The 20,595-nt window shown below is 36.4% G+C and overlaps 1 protein-coding gene across 1 annotated transcript in view; it reads right to left on the bottom strand.

Moving 5' to 3' along the window:
• LAMA2 (laminin subunit alpha 2) overlaps positions 1–16,256 on the bottom strand; it is a 923,420-nt gene extending 907,164 nt beyond the window's left edge. The window contains exon 1 of the mRNA XM_056818751.1: positions 16,018–16,256. Coding sequence (XP_056674729.1) covers positions 16,018–16,144 — 127 coding nt within the window. The 5' untranslated portion in view covers positions 16,145–16,256. The remainder of the gene's footprint in view (positions 1–16,017) is intronic.
• Between the last annotated feature and the right edge of the window lie 4,339 nt (positions 16,257–20,595).

Here is a 20,595-nt window from a genome sequence, read left to right as displayed (position 1 = left end):
AATAATATTAAATTTAAATCACTCTAAGCCCATCTGTCTCTACTGTAGGACAAATTTGGCTGGAGGAAAAGCCTTTCAGAGGCATACAATCCTGCTCAGTGGTCAACTGAGAGTTCCACATGTGAAGAAAGACTTCCAGCATTCATGCAAGGTGCCTTTCCCTAAGTGCCAGACACAAAACAGCTCCTCCATTCATCATCAACTCAAATTTGCATAGATTACAGGCCTATTTGAAATAGATTAGGCTTGTCCTAGAAGCCCAGAGTCATGATAATAATAGACTATTCCTCATAATGTTTCTAAATTTTATATATTAGGAAGGAGAGAATGTGTTAAATAGAATGTTTGAACAAAAATGCACGTATGGGAATTTTGGTCCAGATCTTTAATTTCACCCATATGTAGATTTATAGTTGTATGTTAGTAAATGTTTAAAAAATCAAAAAAAGAGAGAAAAAAGAAAGTAGATCAAGGCATGTTTTTATGGTTAATGTGAAAAATTAACATTTTCTTCCTCATTTTAAGTCTAGACATTAAATCAAACCCTAATTTATAGCATTTGCTGATTTCTGAGATATAAATGCTTACCCTGAAAATTCAGGGTTCAAGCTGTCTTCAGTATACCCTTGATACAAACTCCTCACCAAGATAAATCTTTAGCTTCTTTGTAACAGGTAGCTTTAGAGGGTTGCTTAGGGCACTTTTTTTTTGGGGGGGGGGTGTTGTTTTTTTGTTGTTGTTGTTTGTCTTTCTCAGGATCCTAATGTTTCTTTGAGCATAAATTTAGAGCCAGAAAGAGTTCAGAAACCCTCTAACAAAATCTAACCTCATTTTACAGATGAGGAAACTGAGGTGCAAGGGAGTTAAGCAACTTGCCAAAGTTCACACTAATGGTTTAAGGATGTCTCAAAGGCTGGATATGAGCTCATTTCTTCCTGACTTTAAGGCTAGTTCTCTATATACTAGCAGATACTGCTCCAGGGGATATAAGAAAATAAAAGAAAACAGGAGGGATTAGACCTTTTTTAATTTTTTTTACTTGTAGTCCAAATATAAGACCCATACCTTACAACATTTAGTTTTTGTTGTTGCTTTTTGGTGGGTGTGTATGTATTTTTTTTTTCAGAAAACATCAGAAGTACCAATTATTATAGCAAGAAATGACTTCAGAGATCATCTAAGTCCTACCTTCACTTTACACTTTAGAAAACTAAATGGGCTTATTTGACCAGGGTTATACAGCTAGTAACTTGGCAGGGTAAATGTTCAATTAACTTTAATTCTGGGACTCTTTTATCCATCCCACAATGTCTTAGATACATTCTAAGAAGTCTTGTGGCTAGTTTAATTATTTTAATTATTTCTTTGAAAATCCAATCCGGTAGTGACTTCTGGGCATATACATCAAGGAGCTCAAATATAGAAAGGAGAGGTCTGATAGGTAGCAAAATATTCTTTGTAATACAATGGCTTACTTTCCTAACACCCAGATTGTATAATCCTAGTAGCATTATTTGATTGGTTGTGTTGCTAGAACAAGCTGCATCTTTAAAACTGCCAGACTAGCACTATTTTTTGATTCCCGTTTACCATTTCTTGCTATGTCCAGAGGATCAAGATCCCAGTAAGATCACTCACAGAATAGGTGCCATGAAGTGAACCAGGAAGAGAAGACATCTTTCCTCTTTCTCTGCTTCTAGGCATTGTGGTTTGGGTATTTCTGTTTCTATTCTCTTTTGTCTGTTTTATAGTTTCTCATTTAAAAGATAATTCCCACTGGACCAGGAGTTTAAGTAATTATGACCTGGGGCCAGGATTCTAGTAGAGTGTAACAGCCAGCAAGCCTAGCAGAGAAGCCCTAAGAAGCCACTGGGCATGGAAATGCAGCCCAAAAGTTATGGGGATTTGCCCTAGTTACTGTGCTATTTAGGAGCTAAATAACACTATGCATCTAATACCCTTCCATTCTGCAGATGACAAGTTGGTATAAAGGGGAATTAAGTCACACATATTAGATAAATTTGCATATTTGTTATTATACTATTTGACGTATATATAACTATGTAAAATCTAATCTGACTCTTATTGCCTAAATTGTAACTAGAGTGCCTGAGATTTATCTGTGCAATAGGGGAAACATCACTGGTGGGGGTCTGAGCCAATGACAGAGATCCTTGGCCCTCTTCTTTGTACCAAAGGATCCTGCAGGATGGGTGAAACATCACAATCCTGGAGTTCAGGTAGTGAAGGTCAAAGTTACTGTTACAGCAGGAACTTCTGTGCTAGCTTAGAAACAAAGTAAATATTGGGGAATAGATAAATTGTGGTCTAAGAATGTAATAGAATGTAACTGTACTATAAGAAATGATGAATATGAAGGATTTAGAGAAACATGAGAAGACTTAAGTGAATTGATACAATGTGAAGTAAACAGAATCAGGAAGATTAGATATGTATATAGTTATATATTGCTTATACATATAATACATTAAATACAAAGAGTGTTCAAATGAAATAATGAATGAATCAAATTGAATAAAATATTATTAAATATTTACTATGTGTTAAGCATCATTCTCAGTGTTTGGACACAAATACCCAACTGAAACAATCCCTGTCCCTTAAGGAGTTCACACATTTCAATGATGGGAGACTTTCTTGGTTGCAAAGGAGGGATACTTTGGTTTGGTATGTCACAAGGATGGTAGCTGGAGCTGAGTGACATGCTCATTCCAGAAAACAATAACATCAATTTCCAGAAGCAGAAATGAGAAATGAAACATGATGACTACTTAAAAATTTCCAAAGCAGAATATGAAGCATGGTAATGAAATGGTTCAGTTAAAGTAGAAGATTATAAGAAGCACGTATGTGATATCTACCATGTGCAAGGCATTTTGTTAAGCACTGCTTTTTTTTTTACAAATATCTGATTTGATTTTTACACCAATCCTGTGAGATAGGTGATATAATTATTCTGATTTCAGACTTGAGGAAATTGGTAAAAATAGACGTTAAATTACAATTCAGGGCCACATACATAGTGAGTATCATAGATTAAATTTGAACTCAGGTCTTTTTGACTCCAGACACTCTATCTAATAAACCACCAATTGCCTTAGCATGGATGGAACTGCCCAGATACAATAGAACAACTTGTCATGAGTATGCAGTCACGCACTCACCAATCAAGACATCATGAACCCCAAGCCTTTAGTTACCAAACTATTTGGTATCAAGTTCCCCAGGGTATATTCTCTGGTGATCCAATGGTACAGAGGACATAGTAATAGAGGATAGCAAAAAATATTGCAGAAGTGGAAAGTGGTACATTGATAAGATATATATTAGTTAGCAAGCAGTTACTGTGCCAGGCACTATGGTAAAGACTAGGAATGTGAAGAAAGGCAAACCAAGCTTGGCACCAAAGAAGAAATGAAAAAATATGTGCCTCATTTTATTTACACAAGTGAGGGGCTGCATGGGTATTGTCATGGAGGAGGGAAATAGAGAAAGAATGGAGGATTCCTCTCCTCTATTACTAATTGGGAGAGGTAAACCAGGTATTGTCTCAACTGAAAGGATGTTACTCCAGTGAGAAGTAGAAAGGGAAAAGTGAGGGCAGGAGACAGGGTTTGAAAATAAGTTGATTCAGTTGAGGTGGCACCATGTCTCACTCAGTGGAGTTCAGGACCCCTGAGGCTAAGTCTGCCTCAGAGTGGCAAGATGACCCCCTTTTATTTCACTTCCCAAAGACACTTTTGCTGTCAGCCCTTTGGGGCTAAGGTATGACCCCAACTGGGAAGGAAAGATAACAGAGTTCCTCAGCTAGCTATACTGAGCCACAGGGGTTCAGAATCCAACCCCTTCTTTGTGGAGAGTATGACATACCCAGACTGGGTTTGTCACAGATAAGGACAGGATTTCACCTTGAAATCCTGTCTTAAACTAGTTAAAACCTCAACCCCTTTGTACTACAATCTAAAGACAGGCTCAAACCCAGATCTAAATATTTCTAAATATGATTTATTTGATGAGCAATGGGGAAGGCAATGGTGGAGAGATGAGGGGAAAAGGGTAAGTGGGTGAGGATCGCCCTATGGACTACCCCCCTTGCAGAATGGCTTTCAATGTCTGGAGGCTGGAGGCTTTAGGGCCTTGACCTCCCTTTCCAACAACTGCTTCTTGTCCCTACACTTAATGGTCTCACTATATTCTAATGTTCAGTTCAAGGGACAGGTAATGGAGAGAAATCCAAGGGAATGGATTAGGTGGCTCAGACCAGAGTGAGTCCAACCAAAATCCCTCTTGAGAATTCAGATGGCTGTTGATGAATCTCAGCAGAGGTATTGGGGGTCTCTGAATGGAGTCAGGTCCCAACTGGCAGAGGAATTTGGTAGAGCTCTTTCTCAGCCTCTGGAAACTGTTCTTTCCCTTCTGCTTCCCCTCTCCTTCCCAGGCTGGAAGTCCTTGGCTTCCGAGTTTTCTCCAGCTTTCAGAACTCCCAGGATTCTCTTGCCCCTCTTCCACTGTTCCTCAGACTGATTTGTCCATCAGCCTGGCTTCTCATCTCTCTTCCTTACCTTACAGCATATAATACTGCATACATTGTCAGACTCAACTGATGCTTTGTTGAACTGGGTTTTTTTTCCCTTTATTTCTTATTCTTTGTTATAAGAGATTGCTCTCTGAGTAAGGACTATGGGAGAGATCAGTTCAGAAATGAAAGCAAAATAAAAACAAAAGACATCAATAACATTACATTAAAAAAAGAAAATCATGATATCATAAACAGTATGAAAAAAAAGAATGTCCACCCTTCCTACAACACACACACACTCACACACACAGAGAATGTTTGATTCTGAAAGATAGAATTGTTGGGTCAGAATTTGTTTTGTTTTGTTTTGTTTTGTTTTTATTAAAACCCTTACCTTCCATCTTGGAGTCAATACTGTGTATTGGCGCCAAGGAAGAACAGCGGTAAGGGCTAGGCAATAGAGGTTAAGTGACTTGCCCAGGGTCACACAGCTGGGAAGTATCTGAGGTCATATTTGAACCTAGGACCTCCCATTTCTAGGACTGGCTCTCAATCCACTGAGATATCCAGCTTCCCCGTTGGGTCAGAATTTTTAATGCTTTATGTTTGAAGGAAATGTATGAGTTTCAAGTCTTACCTGTAGCCAAATGCATGCATTGGCTGTATTCTGCCACAGATAAAATTTACATAGGTTCAGGAAGTTTAATGGTACCTGCCTTGAATCATGGCTCTGTGTGTGATTTGGAAATAATTTGACAAAAAGGCTTATCTGAGCTGAAGAAAAATGAGGCCATCTCAGTAAAAGGGATCTACTTTGATTGCTTATGTCATTACATATGTAAATGAGGCTGCCCTACAGGACACATCATTTAAAATACTATGGCTAGAGATAAAGAAATCAAAACTATTAATAAGCACATGAGGAAGTGTTCTAGATCTCTTATAATCAGAGAGATGCAAATCAAAACAACTCTGAGGTATCACCTCACACCTAGCAGATTGGCTAACATGATAGCAAAGGAAAGTAATGAATGCTGGAGGGGATGTGGCAAAGTAGGGACATTAATTCATTGCTGGTGGAGTTATGAACTGATCCAACCATTCTGGAGGGCAATTTGGAACTATGACCAAAGGGCGACAAAAGGATGTCTACCCTTTGATCCAGCCATAGCACTGCTGGGTCTGTACCCCAAAGAGATAATGGACAAAAAGACTTGTACAAAAATATTCATAGCTGCGCTCTTTGTGGTGGCCAAAAATTGGAAAATGAGGGGATGCCCATCAATTGGGGAATGGCTGAACAAATTGTGGTATATGTTGGTGATGGAATACTATTGTGCTAAAAGGAATAATAAAGTGGAGGAGTTCCAAGGAGACTGGAACAACCTCCAGGAAGTGATGCAGAGTGAGAGGAGCAGAACCAGGAAAACATTGTACACAGACACTGTGGTATAATCGAATGTAATGAACTTCTCCATTAGTAGCGGTGTAATGTCCCTGAACAATCTGCAAGGGTCTAGGAGAAAAAACACTATTCATAAGCAGAGGACAAACTGTGGGAGTAGAAACACCAATGAAAAGCAACTGCCTGACTACAGCGATTGAGGGGACATGACAGAGGAGAGACTCTAAACGAAACTCTAATGCAAATATTAACAACATGGCAATGGGTTCGAATCAAGAACACATGTGATACCCAGTGGAATCACGCATCGGCTATGGGGGGTGGGGGGGAGGAAAAGAAAATGATCTTTGTCTTTAATGAATAATGCATGGAAATGATCAAATAAAATATTAAAAAATTAAAAAAACACTATGGCTAGAAACAAGTGATTTCTCCTTTGCCATTTACTGCTACCTCTGTTTGTACTGAAGGAACAACATACACTTCCATTGTCCAGGTCGTGGGATGCTACTAGGGAGATAAATGTGTCCAGATCAATGAGATCCTTTTTTTTTCTCCTTCCCTACAAAAAATGCTGATTCACAAATCCTGCCCTACCAAGCTATAAGTTCTATGTCCAATATATAACAAAAGAACACAAAGAAAGTTTAAGAACTTGGTCCAGCACTTTCAAACCCTATGAGCAGGAGAATTTTAAACATCTTATCAAAATCCTTACTATTATAACTTTAAATACATTTTTCTTCTTTCCAGTACCTGGGCAGACTCATGGGACTACTATAATAGTTGAGAAATCATTAAGGAAGTGATACATAACAGCCATAAATAACCATCCCATGGGCAGACAAAGGTGATCCTATTTCTCATGTAACTCTGAAACAGAAGAGAAGCATGAAAGAATGGGCAAAGCTCATGTAATTGTTTCAAAATCCCTAAGAACTCTTGTCATCTATTCAGTTCGTGCCTTTGCATGGAACTAAGGGAGAAAGAAAATCTTAAGGGAGCAGGAAAGGCTAGCAATCTATATATTCTGGAATGTGAACTTATAATGTATAATATAACTCTTGAAATAACAGAAATTCTTTCTGTGTCCTATTTAATTTTCCCCCTTCTGGAATCCTACCACATCCAAGACAATATAAGCCAGCAATGCACAATGTTCTTATTCTCAGCCAGATCTGCTGTTTCCTGTCAATGAAGCATTCTTCAAAACTACTTGATCAGTGTTCAGTCAACAAGCCAACAAGTAACATATGTACCAAGAAAACAAAACATAAAATTAACTCCAGGTTTATGACCACATAAATCCCTAAGAAATTTCTGATGTAAAGTTACAAACTGTTCTCATGTTTTGTGGCACACAATGTTTTATAACTGTGCAGTGGAAGAAGGTGATGTGGAAATTCCAGGCATTTTTTCAAATATATTTGCCAAAATTGTGTGAGAAAGTTTCCAGAATGCATTTAAAAAATCTCAGAATGCTCCTAAAAGCATCCTACAAAAACATACTCAATGTGACTCATAAAATTAATATATATGTATATATATATACATATATATATATACACATTCAGGAAAACTGAATACCAACATGAACTTCAAAGCTCATGGTGAAGTTCATTTTTTATATATCACAGTGATTTCCACATGTGGCTCATAGACAAATATTTAAATGACAAAAGTATCAAGTTTTTAGTCTTGGAGAGCAACAATTTATACTTAGCTGTTCTTAAGATATATATTTTTCTCTTAAGAGTTGGATAAAAGCCTTTTGATTTCTATCTTAGTGCTATTATTCTTAAATTATAATATCCAACACAGCCAGTTAGCTGCTTGAGCACTTTCACTGACAGGGAGCTCACTATCTCACAAATCAGACCTTTCTACTTATGAGTGATTCGTTGTTAGAATTTCCTTCCTAATATCAAGACTGGCATCAAGGTAAGATGGAACAGTGAAAAGAGCACTATTTTTGTAATCAGAATGAAATCAATGTTCTTCTATTTATTACTTGTTTGGCCTTGGAAAAGTCATTTAATCATTCCTGACCTGGATGCTGTGCTGAATCTCTTCCAGCACTATGCTTACGTCTTCCTATTTTATGCTTCACTTGAATTTTATCAGAAGAACACTGAAAAGGGTTATTTATGTAGCTATATTTTTCAAGGAATCTTGAATGATCTTGATAATGATGGGAGATATCTTGTAAAAGAGTCTCAAAGGCAACATTTTCTTCTATTAAGGCTGTTATTTCACAATTAAACTATGGCTGATGTTATATATTTCTAAGGCTTTCACTCAGTTGTGGAATGAACGAAAAGTGGCCCACTTTTGACATTATTTGAAAGAGCATACCTTTTTTCAGCTAATATCCTCATTGAGGATACCTTTAATTTATTTATAGGTGACCTTCATAAAGATTGGATAAGATAGTAGAATGACCATGTAACTCATAAGTGCTGTTTTTCCCCATCACTTGTTAAAAAAAAAGATTCAATAATGTCTTTTTTTCCTGATACATATTGGGTATTTTTCCTCTATAAGATAGCTTGTAAATCAATCTCTTCATTCTTTCTCAGTTGTAACATTTCCAGGAAGCCTCTACATATAATTGAATGAAATTAGATTTTCCCCCTCTCTTTATTCTTTTAAGTGCCATTGATGTTTCTCTTTAAGACTATGTTAGAGTTCATGTGTGATTGACCATTCCAGTATCTTTGTAGGAGAAAAGTTTTCCAGAACCATTTTTGCAAATCTTTTCCATTTTTCTCCCAACATTCTCTTTGAAAGCCCTTGGGATGACTTTGTCTAAATACTTTGCCACGCTTTCTTTAGATCTGTTTTACCATCCACTGTTCTGTGTGATTTGTGAGACAATACTATTTGTAATCATGTATCATTTTCTTTGTAAGTTTTGACAGATGGGTTCATATTATAATCTGGTACTGAATTTGTAAGCCATCATTCTCTATTTGCCAAGTAAAATTTTTTAAAATGTACTTTCTGGGCTTTTTCAATCTCTCTGCTCTTTTGAATGAAATCATTGTAGTTGGTGCTGATGTCATTTCTGTTGTCCATTTCCCATTTAAAAATTTTCAGTTAATTGTATAAATGATTCAATGTTAATTATTACTAACTGTACTTTTTAAGTTACATAGAATGTCTTATTTTTCTTCTATATGATATGCCTGTGATAGATTCATATTGATTAAATGAGACAAGGAGAAGGGAATTAGCACCTAATATGTGACAGGATATATGCTAAATATTACAAAAGTATTATCTCATTTACTCCATACAAAAAGCCTTTAAGGTAGATATTATTATCTCCACCTTATGGTTGAGAAAACAAAGGCTAACTTAATTGTCCTGGGTCATACATTTAGGAAGTATCTGAAGTTAGGTTTGGCCTCAGATCTTTCCTGACTCCAGGTCTAGTGCTCTAACCATTGTGTGACCAACTGATGACGATTAGGCTTCAAATAATGTACTTTGAAAATATCATTTTCTCCCTAAGTCATCTCACATAAGCATGTCTCACTCCTTCAACTCTTACATATTTGACAGTTTCTACACCCATCATCATTCTCATTGCCTCACTCTTCCCAACTCCTGACTATGTTACTGTTCCTTTAAAATAAGATATCTTGGGGGCAACTGGGTAGCTCAGTGGATTGAGAGCTAGACCTAGAGATGGGAGGTCCTAGGTTAAAATCTGGCCTCAGACACTTCCCAACTGTATGACCCTGGGCAAGTCACTTAACCCCCATTGCCTAGCCCTTACCACTCTTCTATTGACTCCAAGATGGAAGGTAAGAGTTTTAAAGAAAAAAAATAAAATAAGATATCTTGTTGGTCTTTTCTTCCTCTGTTCTGGATCTTATGATTCTAATGACAGATAGTGTGGCATAGAAAATCGATAATTAACCCAAAAAATAGAGAGAGAGAGAAAAGTGAAATTCAAGTCATGATTCTGAAATTTTTGGATTCACAAAAGGACAAATATTTTAAATTGTTCATGCTTTTATGACTCTAGGACTATAAATCATAGAACAATTACTAATCTGCTTTGATATGAGGGATTTTCTTCACCAGAGTTCCTTATATCAAGGAAATATATCAAATGGAAAAAGTCTATTAATGTACCCAGATATTACTTTAGTCTTGTTGGAAGTCACAAAAAATTATTAGCTTTTGGTTCATATTAGGATTCTAATCCACTAATGTATATAAGATATTTTTTGTTTTAATTTCAGTTAAGCCAGATTCCTTTTATCCACCATTGCACCCTGTTTTCAAAAATATAAATGCTGGTCTTACATCTATTAGTATTCATATTATTGGTTTCTGCCTTCTATCTACAAGTTTCTAAAATCTTGATTTCACCATCCTATGAATAATCTATCTTCCCTAGCTTTGTAGTTCTACCTGGCAACTGTAGTTTTTGTCTTTAAAGGCTTTTTCCATGACACTGGGTGAAATTCAAACAAAATATAACAAACAAGTAGATAGCTCTATGGCATAACATTAGATATTTCCCCCAAGATAATCAGAGTGGGGAGAGAGACTAAATTCACACTAGCCATAAAATTACTAGTTTCTTTCTTGTCACAAGGATAGCAAGAGATTTCTGTCAACTATGTTGCTAAAATAAAAAGAAAATATTTTTTAAATTCCCTGACATATCAATCTTATGAGTTCAACTTGGGCAGACTTGTTTTGCATAATGACTTCTGTGGTCTTATCTAGCTATGAAATTTAAGTATCTATATCTCCAACTTGTCCTTAGTTAATTGAGGCTGTTCACTATGTAACATATTGCTTTATAAAAAAATAGGGTGGCCTTTGAAGGAGTAAATGAATACTAGAGACATGAATTATTTGAATGAAGAAAAGTGTGTTTTAAATTCCCTACCAAGGCTCTAACCTGTCAATTTGTCAACAAGTATTTATTTTTAAAGTAAATTTTAAAATATTTTCCTGATTATATCTATACAATTTTCAGTAATAATTTTCTGACATTTTGCAATCCATGTCAACAAGCATTTATATAGCACTTACTATGAGCCAGGCACTGTACAAATGCTAGAAACACAAAGAAAGAGAAAAACAAAAAGAAAAAACATGGTTCTTGTGCTCAAGGAGATAATAGGCCAATAACTATGTTTGTTGTTGTTGACATGTTTTCAAGTACTGTCTAACTTTTCATGATGTCATTTGAAGTTTTCTTGGCAGAGATACTGGAGTGGTTTGCCATATCCTTTTCTATACATTTTGCAGAAAAAGTAACTGAGGAAAACAGTTAAGTAACTTGCCCAGGGCCAGACACATAGTAAGTTTCTGAGGCTACATTTGAACTAGCAGAGCTGAATCTTCCCAACTCCAGACCTGATATTATATCCACTATGCCATTTAGTTACCCATGTACATAGAAAAGATATACTGTGTAAATGATAGATAATCTCGAAGAGAAAGCACTAGCATCGTGTGGTGGGAAGATAGGGATATTTATTTTGGAGAAGGTGAGATTTGACCTGAATCAGGAAAGAGGCCATGGAATCCAGGAGGCAGAGGAGAGATGGTAGAATATTGTAGGTATGGGAAATAGCCAATGAAATGCATAGAATTGGTAGATGGCAAGTCATAGATATGAAATTAGAAAGTTGGCTTGTGCAGATGAATTTTGGATTACACAGCAATGAGTAAAATATAAGAACACTAGGAAAAAAGAAGAAATCAGGTTGTGAAATAGTTTTAAAAATCAAAAAGAATATCTAACATTTGATCCAGGAGATAATAAGGAAACACTGGAATTTATTGAATAAAACAGATGGCATCAGTAGAAATACCATTTTAGAACTTTATTTTAGTAAGATGGCTATATTCTTAAATTCTTCTCACTCAAGGAGGAAATACAAGTAATATTACAAAATGTATTAACTTTGGAGTCACACTACTTTTGTTCAAATCCCACCCCTGAAGCTGGCTACTTGTATTCCTTTGGTTAAGTCACTTATATTTTCTGGGTTGGCTTCTTCAACTGTAAAATAAAGAGCTAGATTAAATTCTCCTTTACAACTTTTGGTCTATGACTTTGTTTCTTTGAACTCTGTTGAATTAAAACAAAAATTTCCAAGTCAGTTTCTGTTAGTTTGATATCATACCAACTCTAAGGATAGAATGATTTATCTAGGGACCCTAAGAATTTGTTATGTTTTCACTGCTCAGTCCTTTTTATGCATGTTTTATTCTTCATAATCTCCTTTGGAGTTTCCTTGACAAAGTTACTGGTGTAGTTTGACATTTCTTTCTCCAGTTGATTTTACAGATGAGGAAACTGAGGCAAATGGGGTTAAGTGACTTTCCCAGGGTTACATAGCTAGTGGCTGATACCATTTTTGAACTCAGAACTTTCTGAATCCAGGCTTGGTGCTATATCACTGTACCACCAAGCTACCTCAGCTCTAATGAAGAGCACCTAAAGTTGTATAAATTTCATTCTTCTATAAGGGTTAGGGAGCAGGAATAAATTGGATGAAGAAATCAAAGTTATAAGATGCCATGCACTGACATATCTCTCAAGTGAAAACATATCATGATTGTTTAATAGGTGTGAGTAAAACATGCAGATGTAAAAGAAAGTCTGGATTGGGGAAGGAGCTTGGTTATACCCTTTGGGACTGTTTTATACAAGAGCTAGTCCAGAACAGAAGATATTTAAATGGATGGCAAGGTAGGAGAGAATGTTCAGGCCTGAGAAGAGAGCACCTGGGGTTTGTGTGAAGTTCATTTTTTCCTTCTATAAATTTTTCTTTTTATTGTAGATGAAGGAAAATGAAGCCCATAGAACTAAAGTAATTTGCTCACTGTCACTCAGGTATTAGGTATCAGAAATGGGAGCCAGATCCAGTCTCTCTGGATGCAAATTAAAACATTCTTTCTGCTGTATCACATCTTTTTTTAAATAACATTTTATTTCCCCCATTACATGTAAAAACAATTTTACCATTCGTTTTTTAAAGTTTTGAGTTCCAAATTCTCTCCCTTTTGATCTTTTTTTCTCTCCCTTCCCTCTCCATCCCTGAGCCAGTAAGCCATCTGAGTCAGATTTTACCTGAGTAATTATGTAAAACATTTTTACCTATTAGTCCATTTATGGAAGAGATTTCAAAGAAAAAAATGAAATATAGTATGCTTCACGTCTGCTTCACATCTGCATTCAGACTCCAGGGGAATGGAAGTATTACATAATATATACCACTGTAATGAATATTTCTGAAAAATAATTTAGGATGGATGACTAATTAATCTCAACTGATAATCAAGGAGTAAATCATAATGTAAACAGCTGATGGGGACATTTGAGCTTTATACCTTAAGAAAAGACACTCCCCAAAGCCCAAGAGTTTAACCTTGGATCCTTGAAGACTCTTTGTAACAACACTCTCTGCTTCAAAAGACCAACTTGTTAGGGTGAGTAAAAGTTAGGATAACTGATCCAGAGAACAAGTTCACAATCCTGTGACTTAGGTAGTAAAAGCATTATTAGTTCTCCTTTAACTGAGGCATAAACTATGAGCTCAGTCTGGCCTAAAAGCAATAGGTAAATAATAGGTAGGACTGGGAATCAAAATAGGTCTTAGGGGCAGCTAGGTGGCTCATTGGGTTGAGAGCCAGACCTGGAGATAGTAGGTCCCAGGTTCAAATCCATGTGACTGTGGGCAAAACACTTAACACAATTTTCCTAGTCCTTATCATTCATCTGCCTTGGAACGGATACTAAGTATTAATTACAAGATAGAAGGTATGGATTTTAAAAAAGAAGTCTTCTTTCTTAAAATCATGTTCTCATTACTCTACACCATGATGACCAAAATAAAAGGAGAGAAAAGAGTACATTCTTGAACAAAGTAGAGTACATTCTTGAACCAAGTAGAGCTCTGCTAGTAACTTCAGTACCAGGACACCTTAAAATAAAGAAACGGGTCAAATCAACCACCCACTTCTTCATTCTAATATCCTTCACTCTTCTACAGGATGCTCCAAGGCTCTTTAAACTATAGTTTTGACTGAAAAGTGGCCTTGCACTCCAAAAAGAAAATAAAAGAAACCTTGGCACACCCAGAAAAGGAAATCTGCTATAAGCATTGCTTCTTTTTCTGGAAATGAATCCAACAGTTGGAAATGAAATAATACTTTTTATTAACCATATAAAAAGGCTTATAATTCAATAATTAACTGACTTGATGGTTTACCTCTAAGCTCATTTCCAAATGTGTTTAAATGACCTAAGCAGACCTTTTGTTCACATATTGTTTCATGCAAAAGTTACAGAAAGGTTCAAAAGATTTCTCAATGTCTACCCCCACCTCAGGGACTGGATCAAATGTATGATCACTGTCCTTAATTGAAAGCAGAATCCTTTTTCTATTCTAGTCCAAACCAGCTCAATGAATTGTCTCTCTAGTCCATCACACTTTCAGCAACTGCAGGAATATTAAAGTTTTACTAAGATATTCAGTCAACTCTCAGAAAACTACATGATGTTAAAATGATCATCTGGAAGCCCAGCTGCTAAATGTGTTCATGTAACCACCACAAACTGTAGGCTTAAGCCAGTGCCTCAATTTTCCCCCAAAGATAAATAAGGTCCAAAATGTTATACAGTGAGATCAGTGTCAATGTAATTTAAGGAATTTCAGGCGAAGCATTATTATTATAGCACAAAGTTCACAGTATCTCCTTACAAGTTTTTTTTTTTAGTTGTACAACTATAAATGTTAAGGTATAATAGCAGTTTACAAGTTGAGGGGGGAAAATGTTCCTGTAAGCTTTATGATGTTAGTAGGTTCACCATGATCAAACCCTCTCAAAATTCTTTCATCTTCATGATGCCAGTATGAGGGTAAACTTTTCCTAAACAAACTTGGAAGAGTTTCAGAGTTTTTATTTTGTGTATTTTTAATATTTTGTACTTTGATTTTTAACACAAAATAACTTTTTGGAAATGTTATTGTTCCTCAATTGTATTTTAAAACACTGAAGGGTAACATTGATTTAATAATTATGGTCATTTTAAAACAAACAAAAACAAAGGAACAAAGACCTCTTCACAGGGGCTCTCACAACTTCAAAAAATATCATGGTACAATACTCAAACCCAGCTCTTAAGTATTCCTCTTTATATTTAATTATAATTGTTTTCCAAACTCCTCTGAAGTTATATTTCTGGTCCTTATGAACTTTGTTTAAATATGCATTTCGTAAAAAGCAGTTCTCTGCATTTAACAAAAGACAATAGGAATGTCACTATAAAAATAAGACGGGGTAGGGAGAAGAGGGAGGTTGTAAATGAAAGCTTGGGTGTGGAAGGAAGCATTGTTTCTGTGGGGGGAAAAAAGAATGAAAACTTTCAAAATCATTTCCTAGAGAGAATTAAAAGCAACCAGACAAACATGAATTCAATTCAAAATTCTACAACTCTGATACAAAAGGTTGGCAGTTTTAGACTATAAGAGAAATAAGCCCTTTCAAAAGGAAAGGAAGTCTCAATTGCTCCCCCAATGTTCCTTGGAAGGATCACAGAGTTTGAAATCCTTCTCTCAGGGCATCTCAGTGTATTGCGAAAACTTTCTGAACTTGGAGAAAGTTTCCTGCCTGTATCACATTTGTTGGAAACAACTTTTCGATGTATAGTACCACTGGGATATCTTTGAGTTCTAACTAGACACTCAAAAGCTTGCATTTTCGCTGAGGGTAAGGGGACAAGGAGAGCCGGGGAATAAGGAGAATCCCCATCCATTTCCCAGTACTATTAGAGAAGGGAACTTGTTAGCGGCTTTTCCCTCTTTCCTCCCCATTCCAGGTCTGGATCCCTGCAAAGCGCACTCTCCAGTGGGAAATTTTCTGACTTTCCTTCCTCAAGTCAAGACACTAAGGTTCCTTCTTCCGCTCTCCTTAGAAGGTGGGTGGTAAACTAGGGGGGTGGGGAGGAGGCAGGAGAATGGAGAGGGTTTTGGAAGTCTTGGGGTGGCATGTGAGGAAAAGATGGAAATGGATGCCTCAACTGTACCTCTTTGCTGATGAGTCTGTTGCAGATGGGATAGTGCCCGCTTCTGCTGCTGTTGGGCACGATTGTTCTTGGGACATCCCAGTCCTGTGATCAGCAGGAGGAGAAAGTGCCAGGCTTGCCCCGGCATCGCTCCTGCCTTTGATCCACCGCTCCCCTTCACCCGGTCTAGGCAGAGACGGAGCCTCGGCTGTCTGTCTGGGAGAAGTGGAGGTTAGAGGAGCCCGGGCTGACTAGTTTAGGACTGGATGCCTGGAGAAGCGGGGGAGGAGAGATTGCGTGCAATTTGGGCCCTCCCCCTTCCCTGCCTCTCTATCCCACAAATGGACTAGAGCAAAAACTGCATTTGTCTTCTCCTGAAAGAGACCCTCACTAGTTTTTACCCTGCCTCTTCAGAAGTGATACTTAAAGAAGTCTCTGAACTACTTTGGTGTTGGACCATTCTCACTCTTGCTTCCTTGAAGAAAGATGTAGATAGGCATTCAAAGAAAATAGGGTCAAATTACCACAGGCTGGGAAGAAGCCTTAGTCAAAACTAAGTAACTTGCACTTATCCTGGGGTCAGAGACAAATCTAAGACCCATTCTGTACTCTTCATTTGATAACTGATTTCCTCATGATCTTGGCCCAAGATTCTTGGGCAAGTCATTTAACTTTGTGCCTCAGTTTCTTTGCTGGTAAAATGGGAGCTAGACTAGATCATTAATCAGTTAAGGAGCATTTAGTAAGTGGCAAAGTGGAGTGTTAGGCCTGAAGTCAGTGAAGACTTTATCTCCCTTCAAATCTAGGAACAGACTTTTTTTGGACCTGGGCATTGAATCTCTTTTTGCCTCAGTAACCTCATCTGTAAAATGGACTGAAGAAGGAAATGAAAAACTACTATATTTGCTGAGAAAATCATGGGATCATGACTAGAATAAGACTGAGCAACAAACAATGTATTAGATATGTATTAGATATTGTGCTAGGTATTGGAAGTACAGACAGAAGCAAAACAGTTCCTGCCCTCAAAGGACTTATTTTCAATTGAAGATAAAATACAGGCAAAGTAAGTACAAAATGTAGGGGGGTGGGGGGAGTAGAATATGAATGGCCTCCTTTAGAAAGTTAAGCTTCAGGACAGCTTTCAAGGAGGTAAGGGATGCTAAAAGGTGGAGGTGAAAAGGGTGGTGACATATTGTAGGAGTGTCTTTGCCTCCAGATCCTAATTGGTAGTATATGAGAGATGGGACTAATTTAGCCTGGGAAAGCTGAAGATTTGAGTTTAGCTAAGCATATCTCCAACAAAAAGATGTCCTTGAGCTACAGAGGAGATCTGGGTCAGAAGCAGAATGTAGGGACTAACTTAGTCACCTTCCAGGACACTAGGCAACTAAAGAGAAGAAGCCAGTCCTTTATCAACAGTATTCCCACTGACCAGCTCCTTATTCTGAGGATATGACAGATAAACTCCCTCCCCTAGCTCCAATACTTTTCACTCTAATACTGTTGCTTCCTATCTTCGTCCTTTTCCCTCCTTGTCATTTCCCTCACACACTTGACCCCCTCAATATTCCTTCCCTCACACTTTTATATGGAAAGAAGACATCATTTTCTTTCTTGAGTATTGTAATAGAAGTAGAGGGTGGACCTCTTCGTACATATAGGATAATAGAGCTTGAAGGGTTCTTACAAGTCATCTAATCTGATACCCTCTTCATGCAGATGATGAAACTGAGGGGCAAGTAGATCAAATGACTTGCCTAAAGGTCATATGTAGTTCTTACAACAGTCACTAGCAGAGTTGGGATTCAAATCCAGATCCTGGTACTGGAAACATATGCTTTCCCCCCTATATCACAATCCCTGGGAAATCAATTTCAAAAATGGAAACTAAAAAAAAAAATAAAATTATATCCTACCATAAAGAAGGGCAGATATAAAGACATTGGAAACATCCAGAAAAAAAAATGAAGGAAAGCAAGGCATTAGAAGAATTAAAATAATATACATATTTATTGCACACATATATGTATATTTATATACATATATACACACATTCAAATATAAATGTGTATGAGCTCAATGTCAGAGAAGAATTTAAGAGAGATTATTTAAAAATCATGAAGATAAATTGCAACTTTAATATTTCTTTGATATATAATTTTGTTTAATATTTATCATTTTTAATACACAAAGTTCAAAATGAAAGTTATCTAGATATTTAAAGCCATGATTTCATCAACATGGGCACTCCCTCTGTTGACACAGAATAAATTTCTCCAAGGCTGGGGTTAGCATTAAAACCTGATTATTACATTATATACTTTAGTTCTGAAATTAAATTATTAATAACATTGAAGGACGGCTCTCCCTCTCAGGCTGATGTTGGGACCCTAGGAGAGTATCTACCTAGGGATAAAAAAAAGTTGGAGTACCACCCTGAAACAGGGCAGGGACATTCCCAAGACTAATTGGATCCCAGAAGTTATGAGGGAAGAGAGACTTAGTGCTCATCTAAATGAAATATATCTCTCCTGGGCTGCTTCATCTACTCATTCCCTCCTATCTCCCTAATAGATAAGGTTAAGAGAATGAACGTGCTGGAATTCTTTCCCACTTTACCCTAGCTATTCTAAATCATTAGGTCAATAGGCACACTGATTCTTCACAGGACTGAATAGTAAAGCCCAGCAGAGTTTGGGTTTCCCCCATCACCCTACATCTAGGCACCTAATTCAAGTCCACAGTTTTCTTCCTCGTCTTCCTACTTAAAACACCAATGTGGTCCTTAGATCTTATTACTCCTGCCATGCCAAAACAACTTGGTTTGAGCAGAGGTAGTCATGTTCCCATCTGATCAATGTTCAGGGAATTATTGCCCCTCTTTTACCCTTCAGGTGAAATAATAGTGGGCTCTTTGGGATCCATTACCATGAAGATGGAAAGATGAACTTCAATAGCATAGAAATAATTGCCCAAAAAGATAACCATGGCCAAAACCATAAGCATACAGAGCTACAAGGAAACTGGAAATAAGTATTCACTTACTATTCTCAAGAATCTTGGCAAATGCATTACTTTATTCATCCTTACTAACCACTGTGTGAGATTCAGTGTTGGTCACTTGGTGATAGATGGCATCATTTGAGTCATCTTATCTCTATACCTTTACTTCCAAAGGAGGAGTTCTAGGGGGAACCAGATCCTTTTGGTAAATAATATTTGAAATTTTACCTTGTAGTGGCCTATAGTCACATTTTTGCATCAGAAAGCTTCATTTTCTGTTCTTTTGTTTTGGTTTGGTTTTAATTACCAAGTGTTTTATGGTTTATATCAGGATTTTACAAGGTAGACCAAGGCTATATCTCCAAGGTGCAAATAGTGTAGATATTCAAATCAATCTTCTTTTTATTGTGAATTGATGTATTATTGATTAGATTCACTAGTTGGACCAGTTAAACCATGCCATAGATCTTATTTTAAAATATTTTAATATTTAGTAATTATAATATAAGTATAAGACTGATATAAATACTGTGACTAATGTAACTTACATTTTATACAACACTGTAGTTTTTTCTTTTGTTATTAGGAATGTGTACATGAGTATGAAACTTTAAAAATTTGTCTGTATATCTATCTATATATATTTGATTTTTAAAGCATGCCTTTCAATTACTCACAAACTATAAACTTAAAGTAAACAACTAGTTGCAATGCCAAAAATTTAGTTTAGAAACACTCCTCTGGTCTTGTAAACTCTGAGTTTGAATGTATAACTTACTTTTGAATTTCTATTTCTGAGGTTTCACATAATGGTTCTTAAACAACTCATTTTAAAAACATTATAACTCATTCTTTTCCAAATTTGTAGCTGGTTCAAAAGCTTTAACCTCTGAAACTTTTGAATTTTATTTTTGGAAAATATTTTTAAACTACACTTTGCAGTTAATTGTAATTCTTTTTTCCACATTCTTATCTTTTAGGTATATATTTGATAGTTTTTTACTTTGAATTAAAGAAATTAGAGGCTTCATTAGCAAAACTTATAAATAATAAAACTAAAAGTTCTTCAGCTTAAAACATACAACAAGGAAAGCAAAGAAACAGAAAATACAAGAATAGTTGTGTATTCATGACAAACAAGAATACTTTTTTCAATGTTTACCATCAATTATTGATTTTAATTTCTTTGGCACCTCTACATTGATTATTTTCCTGGGAGATTAAAATTTTATTTAATTATTTTTAACTTGTTTACTGAAATCCATGGATTTGATCATGCTTTTATTTTCAGTCTGTACTCAGAATTGCTAAGGAATTTTCTTATTTCCTATATTATAATATTTAGGGCAGCAAAGCAGTACAGTGAATAGAGTGCTAGGTCTGGAGTCAGGAAGATTTGTCTTCTTGAATCAAATCTGGCCTCAGATATTTAGCTGTGTGAGCCTTGGCAAGTTTGTGCCTCAGTTTCCTTATTTTCAAAATGAACTAAAGAAGAAAATGGCAAACCACTCCATTCTCTAAGAAAAGCACTAAGAAAACTCCAAATGAATTCACAAAGAGTTGGACATGACTGAACAAGAACAAACAACAATA

The sequence above is a fragment of the Monodelphis domestica genome, chromosome 2, assembly GCF_027887165.1.
Source record: "Monodelphis domestica isolate mMonDom1 chromosome 2, mMonDom1.pri, whole genome shotgun sequence".
Classification (NCBI taxonomy): domain Eukaryota; kingdom Metazoa; phylum Chordata; class Mammalia; order Didelphimorphia; family Didelphidae; genus Monodelphis; species Monodelphis domestica.
This window is presented reverse-complemented; position numbering and strand designations above follow the sequence as displayed.